The following is a 22,829-nucleotide window of genomic DNA, read 5'->3' as shown; positions in this document are numbered from 1 at the left end:
AAAACGAATATATTAATTTTGAAGTGACTATTATGATTATATTTTATCGAATTATATATTATTTTCCGTATGTCCATTTTATTACTTATATTATTTTGTTACCGCTACCATTAGCATGTGTGAGACCACAAATATTCAGTGTGGAAATCTGATCACCGCTACTGGAAGCGTTACCATCTTCTCTATTGGTGATCAAATTCCGACCGTTATTGAGTCTACACCCATATTGCGACACGTGTTTCGCCTCTGAACGGGGCATCATCAGGCATTAGAGTTCGGATATAGCTTTGACGCCTAGTGACTGTTCAGCGACCAGACTACGAATGATTATGATTATTGACTACAGTTTAGATTTCTTTTTTTTGTTGTATATTGTATATATTTATTTATTGACAGCCTCGGTGGTCTAGTGGTTTAGCACACCGCTTTAGTATCCGATGATCGTGGGTTCGATTCCTCGCACGGTACAAACATTTGTATTCATGAGTATGTCTGTTTGTACCGGTCTGGGTGTTTTCTATGTATAATATGTATTTATTTACAAAAAAAATGTATTCATGTATTTATATCAGTGGTCTAATACCCATAACACAAGCTCTGCTTAGCTTAGGACTAGATGGCGCTGTGTGAATTGTCCTGAAATATTATTATTATTATAATAATATTTATATTAATAATATTAATAATAATAATCTTAGGAAAATTCACACAGCGCCATCTAGACCCAAGTTAAGCTAGCTAAAGCTTGTGTTATGGGTACTAGATAACTGATACAAATACATAGATATTTTTTTTTTGTAAATACATACATATTATATATAGAAAACACCCAGACCTATACAAACAATCATACTCATGAATACAAATGTTTGAGCCGTGCGAGGAATCGAACCCGCGACCATCGGTCGTAAAACGGTGTACTAGACCGCTGGACCACCGAGGTCGTCAATTATTATTTATTTAATTTATTTCGAATATGTATGTATATTATATTAGTAAACAACTTATATTAGTAAATTACAATTTTATTCATTCAATTCATATATTTATGCCTATTTCCACGTCCAGAAGCACTGGGTCCGCAGCAGTGCAGCGATGTCCAGTGTCTCTGGAGCGGACAATCCGACATATATGATATGGTGTTTAGGAGGCTGTTTGCGCTCCCCTGAATTCTACACATCAGTGATGCAGTTCTATTCCGCATGGCTTCAAAACCATCTATCCGCGCTGCTGCAAACATCTCTGATGCGCTACAGAACCGAGGGAGCCCAAACAACATCCTAAACCCATTACTTTATTATACGCGAATTAATAATTAAATTTTAATTAGTCCAATTAGCTCCAGTCTATATAATAGAATAAAATGTTACTAAACTAATATTATAAACACTAAAGTCTGAGAGTATCGATGTATAACATGGAATGATATTTGTTACCCTTTCACGCAAAAACGACTGAACAGATTTTAATGAAACTTCACTGCAATAGAATAGAATAGAATAGAATAGAAAATCATTTATTCAAATAAACTTAATTTAAGCACTTTTGAATAGTCAACATTTTTTTTTAAATCTACCGCTTATTCGGAAAGCTGTCTCATCACAAGAAGAATAAGCAAGAAACTTGTGTGTTGCTCTTTTAAACAATCCTTGTAAGTTCACATTTTACAAATCGAAACGTGTGAATACAAACTACCAACCAGCACTAATTTATTTAGGGTCAAATATAAAAACACAATAAGATTAAATCAGTCGTAGTGATAAGAGCAGAATATAGCTTATACATCAGAAAATACAGGCTATAAATTTCTTGCGGGTAAATCTTCTGATGACACAAATATATATTACGCGGGTAATACACAGAGACAGATAGTATTTATAGATCAGCAAGGCGACGATTAAATAAAAGAGTTTTTACAATGTCTAATAAAGGAAATATGAAATCAAAGATTTTAACACATATAAAAGACGTAAATAACAACGCAATAATAGTGATCGGTATAATAGTGATAGTATTAATAATGATAATACATATATCAAATATTATAACACGTAAATAACAACGCAATAATAGTGATCGGTACAATAGTGATAGGGTTAATAATGATAATATTATACAAGTAATAATAGTGATATAAATAATCATACCTGACTACTTTGCGTACTGTGGCCGTTCGCCTTTTCGCCGCCCACTACGGTACTGCACGGCAGTGGTTTCGCCACACCTATAGTGACAATTCCTGTAACAATAAAAAAACTCATTAAACCGAAAATCTAAATATATATAACTCAAAGGTGACTGACGTAGTGATCTAGCAACGCACAGCCCAAACCACTGGACGGATAGAGCTGAAATTTGGCATGCAGGTAGATGTTATGACGTAGGCATCAGAAAGGATTTTGATTAATTCTACCCCCAAGGGGATAAATAAGGGGATGAAAGTTTGTATGAAATTTTGTCAATTTTAAACCGATCGATCTGAGACTTTGCATATAGCTACTATAACGTAGGTATCCCCTAAGAAAGGATTTTAATAAATTCCAACCCTAAGGGGATAAATTAACGCGAACGAAGTCGCGGGCAAAAGCTAGTTATATATATTTGTAACTCTTTTTTATATTTTTTAGTATTGCTTTTATAAATTTAATACTCAATACTCAATATTTAGTGAACTCCATAATGTTACAATGAAAGATGTTTATAATTGGTTCTAGATCATTATGGACCCTGTCAGGGCACGCAAACATAACATTATTATTATTATTATAACTAACTATAACATAAACAAAATACCCAGACCGATACTAAAAATCATACTCATATATACAAATGTTAGTGCCTTGCGAGGAATCGAACCCGTGTCCATTGAAAGTAAGACGGTGTACTAAACCGCTAAACCACCGAGGCCGTCAAATAACGTTCTTTCAACCAGCGCCATCTAGTGTCAAACTAGATCTTGTATTATGGGTATTGGACAACTGATATAAATACTTAGATATTTTTTTTCTGTAAACACATATATATTTCTGCAAAAACAGATACATAGAACCTAAGATCGATACAAACAATCATACTCATAAATACAAATGTACCACGCGAGAATCCAACCCGTAATCATCGCAGATGAAGCGATGAGAATAGACTTTGACTTTGTTAAAAGTCATAATCCATTAGCATTATGCGGTACAAACTAACTAATTTAAATTTTCACATGTCAGCCCTTTTCATGTCATAAAAATATTCAAACAGTTAAATTTAAAAAATACGGAAGATCTCTGGGACATGTCTTAAATATATACATTCATAGATATTGTTGCTCCTTATCTAGCTACTATTTTCAATAAATGTGTTGATAATGGCTTAATGAAATTTAGAAATTAAATCTGGAGATAAAAAAGCAACTATAGACCAATTTCTATTTTGCCAGTTCTAGAAAGTAGAAAAGATTATGTTTAACCAAATGTTAAATAATAACGGACTTTCACAGTCAGCAATATGGTTTACTGCCGGCAAGTCTACTACTGATGCAGGTGTAGCGCTTATTACACATATATTCGAATCATGGGAAAACTCACAGGATGCTCTCGGCGTTTTTTTTTACTTGTCGAAGGCGTTTGATTGCGTAGATCATGAAACACTTTTGTACAAGCTCAAAAATTATGGTATTAGAGATAATGACCTAAGTCTAATGAAAACTTATCTAGAGGATATAAACTGTAGATATTGATGGTGTAAAGTCTAAGGACAATATAAAAATGGGCGTTCCTCAAGGTTCAATATTAGGCCCGTTTCTCTTTTTAATTTATATAAATGACCTTCCCTACATGGTAGAGAAAGTTGCAGATATAGTGTTATTTGCGGATGATACTTCGTTCGTGTTTAAAATTGGTCGCCAATGTAATCAATTAGACGATGTAAATTATGCTATCTCTGCTATACTAAATTGGTTCACATGTAATAATCTATTATTGAACTCCAACAAAACTAATGTTAAATTCACGCTGCCTAATGTAAAACAAGTAAATACGCAGCTATTGCTTAATGATGAAATAGTAAATTTTGTTAATGATACAGTTTTTTTAGGAATAACAGTGGACTGGAGGTTACAATGGGGGCCCCATATTTCAAAATTAGCCAGTAGACTTATTATTATTATTATAACTAAGGCTTAACAGACATAAATAAAATATTTCCATAGCGTTATGTCATATGGCATACGGCTAAAAATCATATAAATACTATATATACAAATGTTCTATTTATGGTATGGGTTCTAGAGAGTCATTACGTCAATGCTTTAAACAATCAAATATCCTCGTTGCCTCCATACATTTATGAAAATATTATGTATACAAGTAAAACGATAGTTTCAAGTACTAAACCGCTAAAAATAAGCAATTTTACCGAAATGGTCTACACAAAGTTAGTAATTCATTTTATGGTAACGTTCTTAATAAACTGCCAGAGTCCATCTTACAGAGAGGCAATTCAAATCTTATATTAAACAAATGTTATGTAAAAAAGCCTATTATAAGATAGATGAATTTATAGATGATATATATAGCAAGAATAAGTTTTTTGCGGACAACGTTATAATTTTAATTTTCATACATATATATTTCTGCATCCTTAAAACAGTATACATATAGTAATTTTTATAGCTGTGACGTGGTCGAATGAGTAGTCAAAAATGTCCAGACATCATACTCAATGGGCTCCCTAAATACGAGCGCAGTGATGTCCGTCATACAACGAGTGCTGCTTGTAGGGACTGGTCTGCTCTTATCACTACGACTGATTTAATCTTATTGCATATTTATATTTGACCCAAAAATTAGTGCTTGTTGGTAGTTTGTATTCACACGTTTCGACTTGTAAATGTAAACTTACAAGGATTATTTAAAAGAGCAACACACAAGTTTCTTGCTCGTTCTTCTTGTGATGAGACAGCTTTCCGAACGAGTGGTAGATAAAAAACAAATTGTTATGACTATTCAAAAGTGCTTAAATTAAGTTTATTTGAATAAATGATTTTCTATTCTATTCTATTTAAACTTCATTTATTAATGTTATGATTCTACATCGGGTAAACATGTAATTTCCTCAAACACAATCAGTTGTAATAATAAATAATAATAATGACGAGTTATTATTATACATCAATATAATAATTGCAATTAATTATGACTAGCTAATATTTCAAGGATGGTGTTATATATGAATGTGGATAGTGTAGTGTATGTGGAAACACTATATCGTCTCGAGCCGAGCGTACACAGGCCGCCGTGCGCAAGAGGTGACGGATTTCCTGCGCAAGCGCCGCGGAGTAAAGACGTGGAGCTATGGCTAACGAGCCGATATTATGTCGATAACAACTTACATACAAGAAGACATAAATAAAAAATAAGTGAACACTATAGATAGTGTAAGCCGGAAAAGAGATGGAAAGACTGTGTGAAAGATGATTTGTTGGGAGTAATCCCTTTCTTCTGTCTTCTATGTATAATATGTATGTATTTACAAAAAAATATCTATGTATATGTATCAGTTATCTAGTACCCATAACACAAGCTTTAGCTAGCTTAACTTGGGTTTAGATGGCGCTGTGTGAATTGTCCTGAGATTATTATTATTATTAACCATTTTTACGAAAATTGCGAGGAGTATGAAATTTCACGCACTTATAATTTATATAAAGAAGAAATATTGAATGATAATCTTTCTAAATTTATACATAAAAATACATTAAATCAATAAAAAAACAAACATTACATACACTACCATGTAATTCACACACACACGTTTGTTAACTGTTAAAATATATATTTGTTATTGCTAGTTCAAAAAGTTTTTATATTTTTTATTCGTATAACCGGTCAACCGTCAGTAATATATGCAAGAATTCAGATTGCAGAGCACAGCAAACTTAAACGGTCACAAGAAATAATAATATCACTGTAAACCACACAAATTCAAATACAAAGTTTGTATTCATATTTGTATTTGAATAAATTGTATTCAAAGTTACATGTGAATACAAAACAGGGACGTGACAAAGTGCCGACTGTTCACTATGTTTTATTAATGTTGTTCTCGAACAATGAGTATGATATGTTTGTTTTGATAATTATGTTTTCATTGAAGCCACAAAATGAGTTAATACTGTTTATTACTCACGGTATTGTTCGTAATCGTCTATACATATAAATAAAATTGGAGTGTCTGTTTGTAATATTGAAATAACCGTTTTTTACTACATGCATATGAATATAAATATGGTATATACACCAAAATAACATTTTTTACAACTTTTATCTGTCTGTCTGTTTGTTCCGGCTAATTTCTTAAACGGCTGAACCGATTTTGACGGGACTTTTTCTGACAGGTAGCTGATGTAATAAGGAGTGACTTAGACTACGTTTATTTTAGAAAAATATAAAATTAAATTCCACGCGAACGAAGTCGCGGGAACAGCTAGTAACATAGTATGAAACAAAGTCGCTGTCGCTGTCTGTCCATTTCTATGTATGCTTAAATATTTAAAAACACGCAACGGATTTTGAAGCGGTTTTTTTAATAGATAGAATGATTCAAGAGGAATCTTCATATATATATAATACATGTATACCCGTGCAAAGCCGGGGTGGGTAGCGAGTTTGTAAAAAAAGTCCCGCAAAATCGGTCCAGCGATTTCAGAGGTTAGCCGGAACAAACAGACAGACAGACAAAAATTGAATAAAATGTTGTTTTGGTATATATACCGTATTTATATTCATATACATGTAGTAAAAAACGGTTATTTCAATATTACAAACAGACACTCCAATTTTATTTATATGTATGTATGTATGTATGTAGTTATGATCCTTATCCCATTTATTTGTGATCGTCGTAATATATTTTTCTCTTCCACCCCTATTCGCAGTCATCTCGTTATTTACTCCCTTTCTCTCTTTCTCCCATACCATGATAGACGATTACTCTTCAACCTCTCCGACACCGGCGCCACTTTCATACTTCTTATGTACATATGTAATCTTGCCATAAATATTGCCATAAATTTACCACCGAACTACCCGACGAGCACTGGGACTTCTTCCGTACGTCGTGGAAATTCCGCACATTCGCACTGACCGGTTCGCATCGTCCTTCCTAATACGCACTGCCAAAGAGTGGTACACACTTCCAGCTTTTGTGTTCCCGGAGACATACAACTCCAGATTCTTCAATTCTATGGTGAAGATATCTTCTGGGTAAATGCGCTACATCCTGGATCTTACCATCATTTACCATCAGATGAGGTAAGACCAAGCGCATACCAATTATTAAAACAAAAAAAAGTTTTAGTAACAAACATACAAATTTTTAATATTAATATATACAATGTACCTAGACACAAAACCTTCGTTTATAAAATCACACAGTGATAATTAGTTATCTCTCATGTCGGTAGAGATAGTTGTTTATTGATATTACTGTATTTACATAAGATAATAGTTTGGAATATTTTTTTTTAACTCACTATTTAACAGGTAAATATCAAGTATGTTATGGATATAGGATAGATGAATTTATAGATGATAGCAATATATAGCAAGTATAAGTTTATTTGCGGACAACGTTATAATTTATTTTTCATACTGCTTTCTTGATATATGATAGCGTAGCGGCTTTTGTATTGATTGCCGCATGCATCCTTATGTAAAGTGCGAATACTGTAACTACCATATAGTAATTTTTGTAGCTGTGACGTGGTCGAGTGGAATGAGTCATGCTCACTAAAATGTCCAGACATGTGGCGGAATGGTGGGCCGGGTCATTGGGCTCCCTAAAATATGGTCGAGCGCAGTGATGGCTGGCTCATCCGTCATACTCGAACGAGTGCTGCTTGTAGGGATTGGTCTGCTCTTATCACTACGACTGATTTAATCTTATTGTGTCTTTTATATTTGAGCCTAAATAAATTAGTTCTGGTTGGTAGTTTGTATTCACACGTTTCAACTTGTAAAATGTGAACTTACAAGGATTGTTTAAAAGAGCAACACACAAGTTTCTTGCTTATTCTTCTTGTGATAAGACAGCTTTCCGAATAAGCGGTAGATTTAAAAAAAATGTTGACTATTCAAAAGTGATTAAATAAAGTTATTCTATGAAATTTCGGTCACGGATAGGTTTCGGATATAGGAATGATTATTATGCCGGATACAGCTATGAAATTATTTTGGATTATCCGTTAGTTTCGGATAATTTCGGTTACGGATATAAATTTTTTAAGGAATTTCAAAAGTAAAATACAAATAGCTAATAAAATGGTTACACAACGTGTCTCTATTAGGCTCCGTCCCTATCCGATATTATCCGAAACTTTTATTTCGGATTCGGTTACGGTTACGAATATTTTTTTATATCGGATATCCGATAGTTTCGGTTACGGTTACGGAGCTCCCTAACATCCCTGGTAAATTGACGACCTCGGTGGTCTAGCGGTCTAGCACACCGCCTTACGTCCGATGGTCGCGGGTTCGATTCCTCGCACGGAAACATTTATATTCATGAGTATGATTGTTTGCGTCGGTCTTGGTATTTTCTATGTATAATATGTATGTATTTACGAAAAAAAATATCTATGTATTTGTATCAGTTATCTAGTACCCATAATACAAGCTTTAGCTAGCTTAACTTGGGTCTAGATGGCGCTGTGTGAATTGTAAAAAATAAAAATAAAATAAAATATGTATAACATTCTCTATGAATTATTATGTATTATCAGGCTTGGACCAATCGTTCCAAGTAGTTCCAACAGTCACGTTGGCGTATCTGATGCAAGGCAGAATTTAAATGCTGCAACCAGGTTTAGTCAGACGGTAATTGCTAGAGCCAAATTCGACTTCGTCAGCAAAATTGGAGAGCAACTTGCTCGACATCCTTCTGGAAGTAGTGCCTATTGGTCGCTTGCTAAAGCAGCCGAAGATAACTTCTGTCAGTCGTCCTTAGCATCACTACGGAATCCACATGATAACCTGGCACTCAGTGCAAAAGAGAAGGCTCTACAAATACTCAAGAAATAGAAATAATCTTTATTCAAATAAACTCACTACAAGCACTTTTGAATAGTCATATTTTAATTCTACCACTCATTCGGAATGCAGTTTCATCACAAGAAGAATGAGCAAGAAACTTGTGTGCTGCTCTTTTTAATAGACGTTGGGGAAACCACAACTACTATTATCCCAAGGTGTAGTGGTAGCTCTATACCGGAAATATCCGTAACGCAACGAAGAGTCAGTTGCTGTCTCTTGACGATAACAAGTCGAATGGACCAGACGGCATACCGGCATTGGTGTTAAAGAAGTGTGCTCTGGAGTTGTGTCCAAGATCATGGAGAGTGCAATCAATGTTGAACTCTTTAAATACCTTCAGCCAATATGGCTTCCACCGTAAGAGTTTAACTGATGATTTTTTGGTGTATCTCACACATCGCTAGGCTCTTACTACTTTTCGCGTCCCCGTTACTTGCCGCGTGGCGTCTTCCACCTGCCACCTGCCAGCTGCCAGCTGCCACCTGTCACCTGTTACCTGCCAGCTGCCAGCTGCTACTTGGTACCTGCCAGCTGCCAGCTGCTACCTGGTACCTGCCAGCTGCCACCTGTCACCTGTTACCTGCCAGCTGCCATCTGCCACCTGGTACCTGCCACCTGCCAGCTGCCACTTGTCACCTGTTACCTGCCAGCTGCCAGCTGCCACCTGCCACCTGTCACCTGCCACCTGCTAGCTGCCAGCTGCCAGCTGCCACCTGTCACCTGCCACCTGCCACCTGTCACCTGCCAGCTGTCAGCTGCCACCTGCCCGCTGCCAGCTGCCAGCTGCCAGCTGCCACCTGTCACCTGCCCGCTGCCACCTGCCCGCTGCCAGCTGGCAGGTGTCCCCTACAGGCGGGCGCAGTTACCTGGCGGCGCGGCCTTGATGGCTGCGACGGCGGCGGCGAGGGGCGCGCGCGCGACGTCCCGGCCGTTGACGGAGACGAGGCGGTCGCCGGGCGCGAGGCGGCCGTCCGCCGCCGCCGCGCCGCCGCCCACCACCGACCGCACCACGATCACGGAGCTGCCCGCCTCCGACGGGTCCTGACGACGGTACCGAATTCTACACGTCTCATCATCTACACGGATAGTAACGATAGACGATCGTATTCTCTACATGTAACTAATAATATTATTGGGGAACTTTATTGAACCCAATAGAACCCCAAAACAATTCTTATCGGTATAGCTAGTATAGACCTCAAAAGCATTCGATTGACTGATGAAATACTTTTACGCAGACTAGAATAACTACGATATCAGGAATGAAATTCTAAGCATAATGAAATCTCTATTAAGATGATAGAATGCCACTTGTTAAAATAAATGATGGAAAGTCAGAAAAAGTTAGTATTAAAATAGTTGTCCCTCAGGGATCTGAATCAGGGAATGCCTGATTACCTTTATAGAAAACTTGTGTGGTCTGGCAATCAGCATGCTTTTAAAACCAGGGCTTCGTTGTATCGACTAGTGACTCCAGCACATCGGACTACTGCCTTCAGAGGCAGTTTCAGATATATGGCCTCCAAATGTTGGAATAACTTACCTCCTCCCATTCATAATATAAAAACTAAAGTGAATTTTAAAAACCTTTTAAAAAAACACTTATTGTCTGAACAACTGACTTTAAATAGGAGGTCCTTTATCTGAGGAGTCTTTTTTTTCAACGACCGAAGTCGGTAAGCATGGTCAGGAACAATAATGTCTGACTCACGGCGCGTTTAGCCAGCGACCTTGTATATGCTAACAACAACTATTATTTATGTACGTAGTATGTATCTGTAGGTTAACAATATATGTATACATAACACACCACTTCATTTTTAATCTATTTGTATATTGTATAGTGTTTTGTAATAGTATAATTTTTTTAAGAGCTCGAAGTGTAATATATAAACATTCACGTATATATGTATGTAAGTATGTATTTAATTATAGGAGCCAACAGAATATCAGCGCTGCAGACTTATCTGTAGCTTCATGCTGAGTTGGTTGCCTCTTCATCATTTCGACACATAAAGCCACCTCCATTTTTATTTTATTTTATTTTGTAATATCATATTTCTGTATTATTTAATCTGTAAACTTTATTTCTATTTATAAAATGTACCTCATGTATGCTATGTGTTTGTAATGGCTGATTAAAGAACTTATCTATCTATCTATCTATCTATTCTAGGTCCTTTTTTATTTTTAGAAAATATAGTAGATATAGTTCTGTTTGTCGATGATACTTCATTGGACATTAAAGTCAATCAACAAATTGACGACATCGACAAAGCAAACCGTGCTCTTTCTCTATCTTCTGTTTTAAATTGGTTTACTGCTAATAATATGTTACAAAAGCAATAAAAATTATTAAATCTACACACCCCAATATGTCCTATATTGGGGCTTATAGAATAGAGAAAATAGAGCTATTTCCGTAGTATAATGTCGTTTTATTATGGGGCAAAGCAGCTAATAAAAACAATATTTATTTTGCAAAAGAGAGAGCAATTGGTTACGTCTGTGTCAAAGTTTCTTGAAAGCATTAGGATTCATAAAAAAACGTACAAGCTATTTTATTAATTAATTTGGTAGGATCAAATGGATGATATTTATACTATATTCAATTCTAATTCCGAGAATGATATAGAAGATATTAAAAAAGTAATCGAAAAATTTGATGTTCATTTTGGAGCAAAATCGAATAAAACGATGGTGCGTTTTAAATAATTTATCTTTTTAACAGAATTATTGTACCTATATACAAACTAAGTAAATTCTCGCACATAAATGAATCTAACAAGATGACTCTACTCACCAAGTAGTCAAGTATTGAGAACCCAAGACCCCTTTCTTCCTTTAGGAGCTGTATGTATTGGACACGGTCGCTCCACATCGCCAAACCACTCAGAGGTTCCAAGGATCTGGACCTGTTCCGCTCTAGGGAGTCACTGCAGAATTCTGTAAATAAAATATAAATGACCTTGAATTGTTGCTCCATCATGCACGTACAGAAATATAATACATCTACATCAAAACAAAAGCAATTATGACGGCATCGGTGGTCTAGAAGTATTGCACACCGTTTTACTTCCGATTATCGCGGATTCGATTCCTCACATATAAACGTTTGTTATCATGAGTGTGATTGTTTTCAACGGTCTGGATATTTCGTAAAAGTGTGCGAGTATGGTATATTGTATGTTCGTGAACAGAGAAGAGGAAAGAGATAATGTGGTGCTAACCCGCGGAGAGCACGGTGGCTGCGCTGCAGAGGGAGGCGACCTCGCTCTCTGACTTGGCCTTGATGAGGCGCTGCGGCGGCGCCAGCAGCTCCTGCAGGCTGCCGCCCAGGATCTGGTTCTGGAAATTGAATACGATACCATTGTAGCCCGTTAGTTATCACCTCACCACTAAATCCACAAAATTTTAATGGTTTCAAAGAACAACTAGAGGTCAAGAACACGGTCTTGTTTTTGACAATGAGGTGAGAGAGGAGGAGGTTATCTCTACAAGAGATATAAAGGAGATCTTAGGATTGTGGTAGAATGTTGTAGAATTCGTGGATAAGAAAAAGTTGCAACTGGTCTTACATCGGACTTATTGAACGAAATTTGCTCAACTCATTACCGCAATATCCTAAAGAAGGAAGGAAAAGAGAAAGAAACAAATCTCTTTGGACACTTTTTTTAAATCTGCAGGTGAAATTTAAATCGAGATAATCGCTTTGAGATACTCGTATGTCGAGGTATCGCTGTATTTGTATCAATTGTCTAGTACCCACAATATAACCTTTCTTATGAAGAAAGGGTTTTTAGTAATTGAACTGATGATCCCATTGCTAGCAATGTAGCATGTCAGTTAAGATCTCCCTGGAAACCATTATGATAAATTCTTGATGAATCCTATCTATCATCTGATGATATCCTTTCATCCTGCACTGGTTAGCGCAATCGGTGGACCATTTCATTATATACGGACTAGACATTGAGGGTGGCGCAGCTGAAGTTGAGTCAAAAGGCGTTTGTAGCCCAGATTCCCACCAACATGCTGCCGTTAAGACTTGTATAAGGTCTTAACACGTGACAATAACCCAAAACCTAAACTAAAAATAGATAAGAACTATTTTTTTATAACACAGGGGACAAACGAGCACGCGGCTCACCTGATGGTAAGTGATTACCGCCGCCCATGAGCACCCGCAACACCAAGGGAATTGCAAGTGCATTGTCGGCCTTTTAAAAAGGAATAAGCTTTTTTCTTGAAGGTTTCAATATTGTATCGGTTCGGAAATACCATTGCTGGAAGGTGATTCCGCAATGTGGTTGAGCGTGGCAAAAAAAGTTCCACCGGCAAAAGCGTGGATCTTAATTGTGGTAATCTATAAGGTATTTATCATAGTTTACTAGTTGCCTCCAAAATTATCATGCATAAAAACAGTATACGACTATAAGCTCTCCTCAGTTTAGAAAGAAATTCAATACATACCCTGGCATATCCAGGTTCAGGACCAGGCCGCTTCTCGTTCCGTTTCCTGACGACGACCAGCGTGACCGGCGACTGTACAGCCCGCAGCCGCGTCACCAGCTCCACGTGATGGGCACCCAATACACGCCACCCATTCACCTGCAGCAGAACATTATTGGATAAATATCTCTTCCAATTTTCGCTGGTTTGAAATATATAATATTAGGTACTTGCCCCGGCTTCGCACGGGTATACATGTATAATATATATAAACCTTCATATAGAATCATTCTATCTATTAAAAAAACAACTTCAAAATCCGTTGCGTAGTTTTAAAGAATTAAGCATACATAGGGACAGACAGCGACAGCGACTTTATTTTATACTATGTAATAATAGTGTGAGAATAAAAAAAAACTAAATATTCATGCAGGTTCATCTATTACAGCCTCTTATGATTAAATCTACCATCAATTTTGTTGTAGTATTTATATGTGACACTTGTATATTGTACTTCATTTCTACTTTTTTGCTCGTTATTTTTGTGATGATACAGATTTCCGAATGAGCGGTAGATTAAAAAATAAGTAATAGACTATTCAAAAGTGTTCAATTAGTTTATTTGTTTATTTATTATGTTATGTTATGTTCAGTCAGTTTCGTCTTTTAAACATCATTTTAAAAAATATTTACTTAAAGTACAAAAATCTTAAACGTGGCAGATAAATACAGTAGTTATATATACATATATATTGATTAAATAAATAAATATATTCAAGCTATATTATATTACACAAAAGTCTTTCTAACAACACTTTTTTATCCTTATATATTTTTCTTCTATTTATCACACATACTTATAATTCATCCATTTAACTGATTCTTCATTTTATATATTTAAGTTCATCACGAATGCTATTTTTTTTTTCTTTTTTTCAAGTGGCTCCACTGATGACCAGCGCTGTAGTGACACGCTGCGGCACCAGCTGTGTGGAGGCTTTTTCAGCATAGACGATTATTAGTATTTAAGTTTTCTTTTTTACTCTGTACTCTTTTTTATGCTGAATAAATGATTATTATTACTATTTTTATCCAAAAATTCTCATCTCCCCTCTTAAGGAGAGGAGATGGCAACATTATTATTATTATTAATTAGTTTATTTAATAAAGAATTTTCTATATTATTCTATACTATTCCGTAACACAAACTCTGCTTAGCTTTGGATTAGATGACGCTGTGTGCAGGGCTGTCTTTCACCTATTAGAGGCCCTGGGCACATTAGGATACGACCATACGACCCTACGACCATAATAATAAAGCACTATTTTGTTAGAATAGACAGTCATTTTTGAACATGACACTTTAGAGATGTATATGGGAATGCCCTACCACAATGTTTTGTGGTAGGGCATCCCCATAAGGCAAAAATGATTTTAAAGAGTCGTTATGTGATGAATGGTACAAGTTCTTGCTAGACGTTTATAAAAAAACTAACAAAAACAAACAAATTGACCATATTCGGTAAGCATTTGTTAAGATTGACTTTCAGGCGAGAGTAGAGTAGCTATTGGTTATTGTTTGGTAATGGAGTAGGGACTAGAATAGACTAGGGACCCCAATCTATAGCCCTGGGCACGTGCCCAGTGTGCCCAGTGGGGAAGAGGGGCCTGGCTGTGTGATATTATTTTAAGGACAGAACTGGCTTCTACAATATCTTTCCTAAGCTAACGTACCTCTAGCAGTTCATCTCCCACTTTGTAGATCCCGAGTCTGGCGACGGGTCCGTTGGGTGCTATCGCGCGGATGTAGTGGCGAGCCTGCACCTCCTTCCCTGCGACTACCCTCACTGTTCCCTCTAACGAGATGCCCAGCCCGCTCTCCTTATCTTTCATTATTGTACCTGCCTGGAATTAAGGATACACTCTATTAAGTCTAAGAGTATTATTTTTCTCCATTTTTCGGTGTGGAGAACCTTTCTTTATTTTTGCTACGTGCAGGCCTAAACCTATATATTCTAGAAATTCTTCGGTATGAGAAGTTAGAGTTACGGGTCGTACTGACAAAGTAATTCTAATAGGTTTGATGGTTGACCCTGGACACCATCGTGATAAATTCCTCGTCAATTTACCACAATGTGCTAACTGACCTGATCTCATGCTCATCTTATAAACACTGGTGCCCGCCAGTTAACTGTTATCGCAGGCGAGTGCATATCTTTAATTACCAGTTTCCTATGTCTTCCTGTAATGTTTCGTACGATACGACAGGTATTTAATATTTCTGCTTTTTGCACTGCAAAGACTAGAATAAAAAAAATGTATTTGTGAAGCAACTCACGATAACATCGTATTGGTACTGGTTTCCGGGCCAATCGTGTTCCTCCCTCAGTATGTCCCGCCACTTATCCTGTATTCTCCTGGCGTCCCGCTGGGGGGTCTCCTCGTCCCCTCCTATCACGATCTCCGCCTCCTCGGAGGGAGACGTGGGGGAAGGCAGGTGCGGCTGGATCTCGGACTCTGGCTCTGCTTCTATTACTGTTGATTCATCGTACTGGAACAAACATTTTTTTTATATAGCGTAGGGTACAAAACGAGATTGCAGCTCACGTGGTGGTAAGTGATTACCGCAAAAAAAAACTGTTAAAAAAAATAAAGTTATATATAAAATTACTATACTCCGAAATGTCTTGACAGATTTTTATGAAATTTGATATGCATATTCAGTAGGTCTGAGAAACGGTTACTTTTCTCATACTCCTAAATGATAGAGGATGTGACTCCTAACTTTTTTTTTTACTTCAATGTACAAATAGTTAATTTTTTATTGTGGTATTTAAAAAATAAATTTTCACCCTTCTGTAACCAACCCCTATTTTTTAATAATGATTTTAATTAAAATGGCAAATCATCGTTTGCGGGCTCAGCTAGTCATCGCCTTTCCTTTATCTCAATATTTGGTGTCGGTGCAGTATTTCTTTCTCTTCCAGCTAGTAACTTATATATCTATAGATATTTAATTTTTAATTATTAGAATTAAAAATTCAATACATACCAATTTTCAACTTTCTATATCCATAAATATATGAGATTTAATTTTTGAAATAAACGAAACTAAAAATAATTATTGTATGGTTGCGTTTGTCAAGTCGCAACTATTTGAATTTTTTCCGTCGATATAGGTAATAAACCCAGGACACAACACATAATACACATAGAAAACACTCAGGACGATACAAACAATCATACTCGTGAATACAAATGATTGTACCGTGCAAGGAATCAAACCCGCAACTTCGAAGGTAATTATATATTTTGTGAGTAAATAATATGTGAATATGAAAATTTAAAAGAGCAACACGCAAGTTTCTTGCTCATTCTTCTTGTGATGAGACAGCTTTCCGAAAGAGCAGTAGATTAAAAAAAATGTGATGTCTATTCAAAAGTGCTTCGATGTATTCATAAACATTTGTATTCATGTGCATGATTGCTTGTATCGGTCTGGGTGTCTTCTATGTATAATATACATGTATTTACGAAAACAAAATTATGGCGCTGTGTGAATTGTCCTGAGATTATTATTGTTATTATTCTGAAATACAAAGGCAGTTCTAAATATAATGGAAATCAGATTGTACGTAGACAAACAAGTTCATAAAATTCATTCGTCATATTAAGATGTTTACTTCTGAAGTTCAGGGCAATGTACATAGGATCATGTTAAATAAATTTGATTGATGCTACCAAAACATCAGGCGTAACTGTCAATAGACAGTGTATTTAGAGTTTTCTTTGTAAATATTTGGTTCATTAGGCATTATCAGGTAACAGGAGGCTATCCATCTATCCAATTCGGCATCCAATATCACACGTTAAGAAGAGTGACAAAGTGTGACATTGTGTGACAACGTGTGACATTGTGTGACAAAGGTCCAAAATTTAGTTACATTTAAAAATATTATATCAAAACTTAAATTATGACAATCACGCTATATTTATTATTATTGTGTTTTATTGATTTACTGTCGATAATTATTAAAATACATTGAGAAATATTACCAATAGAAATAAAACTGGTAGCATATTTGTGAATATTTGTAGTATTGGATTGGCATTTGTCAGGTTGACTTCCACGCGGTTACCCTTGGAATCCGGCACGTGTGCTAACTGACCAGACCTCGTGCTCCTATCAATCTCCACTGTTGCCCCGCCAGCGTGTACCGTCAGCGCAGGTGGGTGCACCATTCCATTATCATCAATAAAAAAAACTCACCACACTAAAACTATACTTGGCAAGCGATGTGACAGAGGGACTGGGCGGCGCGATTGGTGACCGTCTACCATCTTGTGCTGCCAGCGCTCGTTGCAATTTCTCAAACCCCGCGCCACGCAAATACCTGCCAATTTGTAGATAATAATAATAATAATCATCTCAATAATCTCAAGACAATTCACACAGCGCCATCTACATCCAAGTTAAGCTAGCTAAAGCTTGTGTTATGAGTACTAGATCATCATCATCATCATTATCGCAGCCCGGAAGACGTCCACTGCTGGACATAGGCTGAGTACTAGATAACTGATACAAATACATAGATATTTTTTTTCGTAAATATATACATATTATACATAGAAAATACCCAGACCGATACAAACAATTATACTCATGAATACAAAATGTTTGTGCCGTGCGAGGAATCGAACCCGCGACCATCGGACGTAAAGCGGTGTGCTAGACCGCTTGACCACAGAGGTCGTCAAATAATGGGCAGATGGTCGCAGGTTCGATTCCTCGGACGGTGCAAAAATTTGTATTCATGAGTATGATTGTTTGTAACGGTCTGGGTGTTATCTATGTATGTTACGTATATACTAAAAATAATATTTTTTATATCAGTTGTCTAGTACCCATAACACAAGCTCTGCTTACTTTGGGACTAGATGGCGCTGTGTTAATGTCCAGGGTAAAAAAAAACATATATTCAATAGCAGGTATCTAAATATATATAACTCAAAGGTGACTGACTGACTGACATAGTAATCTATCAACACACAGCACAAACCACTGGACGGATCGGGCTGAAATTTGGCATTCAGGTAGACGTTATGACAACCGCTAAGAAAGGATTTTGATTAATTCTACCCTCAAGGGGATAAAATAGGGATTGAAAGTTTGTATGAAACTTTGTCAATTTTAAACCGATCGGGCTGAGACTTTGCATGCATAAAGCTACTATGACGTAGGCATTCCCTAAGAAAGGATTTTCATAAATTCCACTCCTAAGGCTTCCCCTAAGGAAACGGCGGCACACGTAATCCTTCAGTGGCCACACAAAGAAAACAAATCCTAGGAACAGCGTGGTCACTCGATGCCTATGAAGACAACAAGAGACTTCTGCGTTTTTGGGAGGACCTTGGCTGGCTACTTTAGTAGTCTGGCTCTGCACGCACAACGGCCCAGATGAGATGCTAATTGAGGAGACTGGAGTCCCACTTATATTACACTAGCTATACTCTCGACTTCGTCCGCGTGGAATATACATTTATTTTTCCAAAATAAAAGTAGCCAATTTACTCATTACATCAGCTACCTGCCAATAAAAGTCCCGTCAAAATCGGTCCAGCCATTTCAGTAATTAGCCAGAATATACAGACGGACAGATAAAAATTGTAAAAAATGTTATTTTGATGTATGTACCGCATTTATATTCATATGCATGTAGTAAAAAACGGTTATTTCAACATTACAAAGAGACACTCCAATTTTATTTACATGTATAGATTATATTCCGCATTATATGTAAACATTATTCTAGAATTATTAGTTCTAGAATTACCTGAGTGCTTTTAGTCTTACAACTGGACCTTTCGCGTCTCTGAGAAGCGCCACTGCTCTGTGGTTTGTCACACCGTGCAACGAAACACCGTCCACCTGAAATAAATACATTACTTACTTTAATACTGTATCTGCGTGGATTGAAACAAACGACTTCGACGACCTCGGTGGTCTAGCAGTAGACACCGCTTTTCTTCCGATGGTCGCGGGTTCGATTCCCCGTACGGCACAAAGATTGAGTATTTCTATTGTTTATATCGGTCTGGGTGTTTTTTATGTGTATTATGTATATGTTTACAAAAAAAATGTCTGAGTAAAAAAAATTGGTCAGTTCTCTAATACCGACAACATAAGCTCTGCTTACCGTAGGACTAGATGGCGCTATATTAATTATTCAGGATTATTTATCACTAGCTGTTCCCGCGACTTCGTCCGCGTGGAATTAAACTTTACTTTTCTAAAATAACAATAGTAGCCTAAATTACTTCCTATAACCAGGTCCAACCATTTCAGAGATTAGCCGGAACAAACAGAATGGCAGACAGATAAAAATTGTAAAAAAAAATATTTTGGTGTATGTCCCGTACATACACCAAAATAACATTTATAATCATATGCATACAGTAAAGAACGTTTATTTCAATATTACAAACAGACACTCTAATTTTATTTATATGTATAGATGTTTATTATTATTATTATTAATAATTTAAGAGCCACCCGTTTGTCGGTGGAGCTCTTGCCACTTTCCGCGATCTTCCATCATGCTCTTTAAATGTTGATACGCCACGACCACTATTTTGTCTTTAAGTTGCTTGATGTAGCTGTGCTTTGGTCTTCCCTTCCCACTCTCTCCTTCCATTTTTTCCCCTTAATAACAATTTCCATGTTAGTGTTCACATCGATATTGTCAAAAAATCTGATATTTAAAAATATTAAAAGAAGGTAGTTTCATTATTACTCGGTATCGTAAAACTAGTTGCGTATAACCCCCACTCATATCTTCTCTGTATAAAAGGGAGGGTTTTTGTAAGCCACGGCACACTGACCACACTTTTACACACACACGACACCGTCCTCGCCGGCGAAGACGACGACCTCAAACACACATTATCGCGCATTCAACCGGGCGCTCCATACCGGCGCCCCCGGGCGCCCCTCTGATCGATCCCCCGTCCAATTCAAACGGAGATCGAAATTACGACGGCCTGAGCCGAGGTTCGAACCCCTAGTGGTGCCCTCAGACTAAAGTCGTATCCGTCGGGCAGGAGTTGGCCTTCAGCCGCTCCATAAGTCCTTCCGCGGGTTTGGAGTGCCATCTGCACTCGCCCCATAACGTCCGGTGAAGCTGTAAAGGCCAGCTACGGCCAACAGCATTAGAGTAGTCCGAAAAAAAAAGCCACGGCATTCGGTGTTTGAGCACAGGATGTGCTGGTTGTATTTTAAATGCTAAAGTGAATTGTATAATTAGTATACATCACGGGATCTTACCACGTTTTATATATATTTGCTGAGTTCCCGATATTTCGGTAGTGTTTCAACCACCATGATCACGGGTAAACTGAAGAGCAGCGGGTAGATGGAAAATGAAATCTTTTTATGGGCAGACATATGCGTCTACCTTCACACGTCTTCGTTCATTGCTACTACTGGAACTCGCTCGATATTCATCTCGGCAAACTGTACTCACAGTATCTTTACGTACATTTTATACACTTTTCGATCGCGTTTTTTGTTTTTGTTTAATTAAACCAATCACTGGATTCCAGGCATTAGAGAGCCTATAACCGTCTTCTCGGTTGTAATTTTTATATTTCTGTATTTCAATGGCCTCTCTAACCATTCTTGGGATATAATGCCGTTCTGATGTTAATACTTTTGGTTGGTGTTGTTCAGTCCAGTGATTGGGTCCCGATCCCAACAAGTGTTCCGCTATGGCTGATATACGTGGATCGTTGTTTTTAATAGCTTTTATATGTTCAGCAATGCGACGGGCTATTGTTCTTTTTGTCTGTCCGATGTATGAGCTCCCACAACTACAGTCCACCTTATAAAATAGTATAAAAGTGAATTGTGTTGGAGACATAGTTAAATTAATGTTATATAGTTGTTATTTTATTATAATACATACTTTTACTAGTACATAGAGTTGATATTTCTTACATAATGACATGTGTGCACACACCAACTCTAGTTTTGTTATCTGAAATATTAGCAACTCGACTGCGATGGGGAAACTTCAATAAATCATAGGGAACATGCGCTGTAACAATATGTCGTCGAGTTTCAGCAATAAAGAAAACCTGAAAGAACTTGTCCACATAAATCTTCAAGTAAGGACCCCGCCACAGAAAGAAATAAATAAAACAAACACATTTTTAACGTTCAAAAGAATAGGGTTCTTTGTCTATATTTATATATATTAGCAACCGCGGATTGGCGTAGGTATATAACAAAAATTTTAACACTCATACAGGGTGTATGAGTGTTAAAATTTTGAGTGTTAAAACAATATCGATATTGATTTCAATATTTTAAAAAATTACCCCTGGAGAATTGACACAGCGCCATGGTAAGCAGAGCTTGTGTTATGGGTACTAGACAACTGCTACAAAGACATAAATATTTATTTTTGTAAATACATACATATTAGAAAAAAAATATCCCTTGAGAATTAATACAGCGCCATCTAGTCCCAATATAAGTAGACCTTGTGTTATGGGTACTAGACAACTAATATAAATACTTAGATATTTTTGTAAATACATGCTTAATATACATAGAAAACACCCAGACCGAAGCAAACAATCATACTCATAAATACAAATGTTTGCACCGTGTGAGAAATCGAACCTGCGACCATCGGAAGTAAAGCTAAACCGCTAGACTATATTTAATTTTGTATATACATACCTATTATAAAAAAAAACCTCTGAACAATTAAAACAGCGCCATCTAGTTCACGGTAAGCAGAGCTTGTGTTATGTGTACTAGACAACTGATACAAAGACATAAATATTTATTTTTGTAAATACATACATATTAGAAAACACCCAGACCGATACAAACAATCATACTCATGAATACAAATGTTTGCACCGTGCGAGGAATCGAACCCGACCATCGGAAGTAAAGCGATGTGCTAAACCACTAGACTAACTTGTAGTGTATGTAAAATTGTTTTTGATGATTTTTATCACGTTCGGTTACATTATCTAAGTTTTTTTTTATTCTTTATTACACTTTAAAGAGTGTACAAGAGCGAGCTTAATATCATATGGTATTCTCTATCAGCTAACCTTTGGGTAAAAGTATAAAGTGTTGTAGGGCCGTAATGGCGAAAATTTGTGATTTTAATACTAGAATATATAATTAACTATCATATGGATGCCGAGAGTCACTACATCCTTCCTAATTGGATTAAAAATAATAATCTATATTTCTTTAATCATGTACTCATTTGA

At 36.6% G+C, this 22,829-nt stretch overlaps 1 protein-coding gene across 1 annotated transcript in view; it reads right to left on the bottom strand.

The window, feature by feature from the left end:
• Positions 1-22,829, bottom strand: part of LOC131855421 (inaD-like protein) — a 232,420-nt gene that overhangs the window by 146,631 nt on the left and 62,960 nt on the right. The window contains exons 9-17 of the mRNA XM_059206696.1: positions 19,367-19,461; positions 17,803-17,926; positions 15,871-16,083; positions 15,267-15,437; positions 13,554-13,691; positions 12,311-12,428; positions 11,884-12,026; positions 9,947-10,121; positions 2,148-2,239 (exon numbers count right to left, since the gene is read on the bottom strand). Of these exons, the coding sequence (XP_059062679.1) occupies positions 2,148-2,239; positions 9,947-10,121; positions 11,884-12,026; positions 12,311-12,428; positions 13,554-13,691; positions 15,267-15,437; positions 15,871-16,083; positions 17,803-17,926; positions 19,367-19,461 (1,269 nt within the window). The remainder of the gene's footprint in view (positions 1-2,147; positions 2,240-9,946; positions 10,122-11,883; positions 12,027-12,310; positions 12,429-13,553; positions 13,692-15,266; positions 15,438-15,870; positions 16,084-17,802; positions 17,927-19,366; positions 19,462-22,829) is intronic.

The sequence above is a fragment of the Achroia grisella genome, unplaced genomic scaffold (assembly GCF_030625045.1).
Source record: "Achroia grisella isolate CSIRO2021 unplaced genomic scaffold, CSIRO_AGI_Agris_v1 utg1419, whole genome shotgun sequence".
Lineage (NCBI taxonomy): Eukaryota > Metazoa > Arthropoda > Insecta > Lepidoptera > Pyralidae > Achroia > Achroia grisella.
The sequence above is the reverse complement of the archived record's forward strand: the minus strand, read 5'-3'. Positions and strand labels throughout refer to the sequence as shown.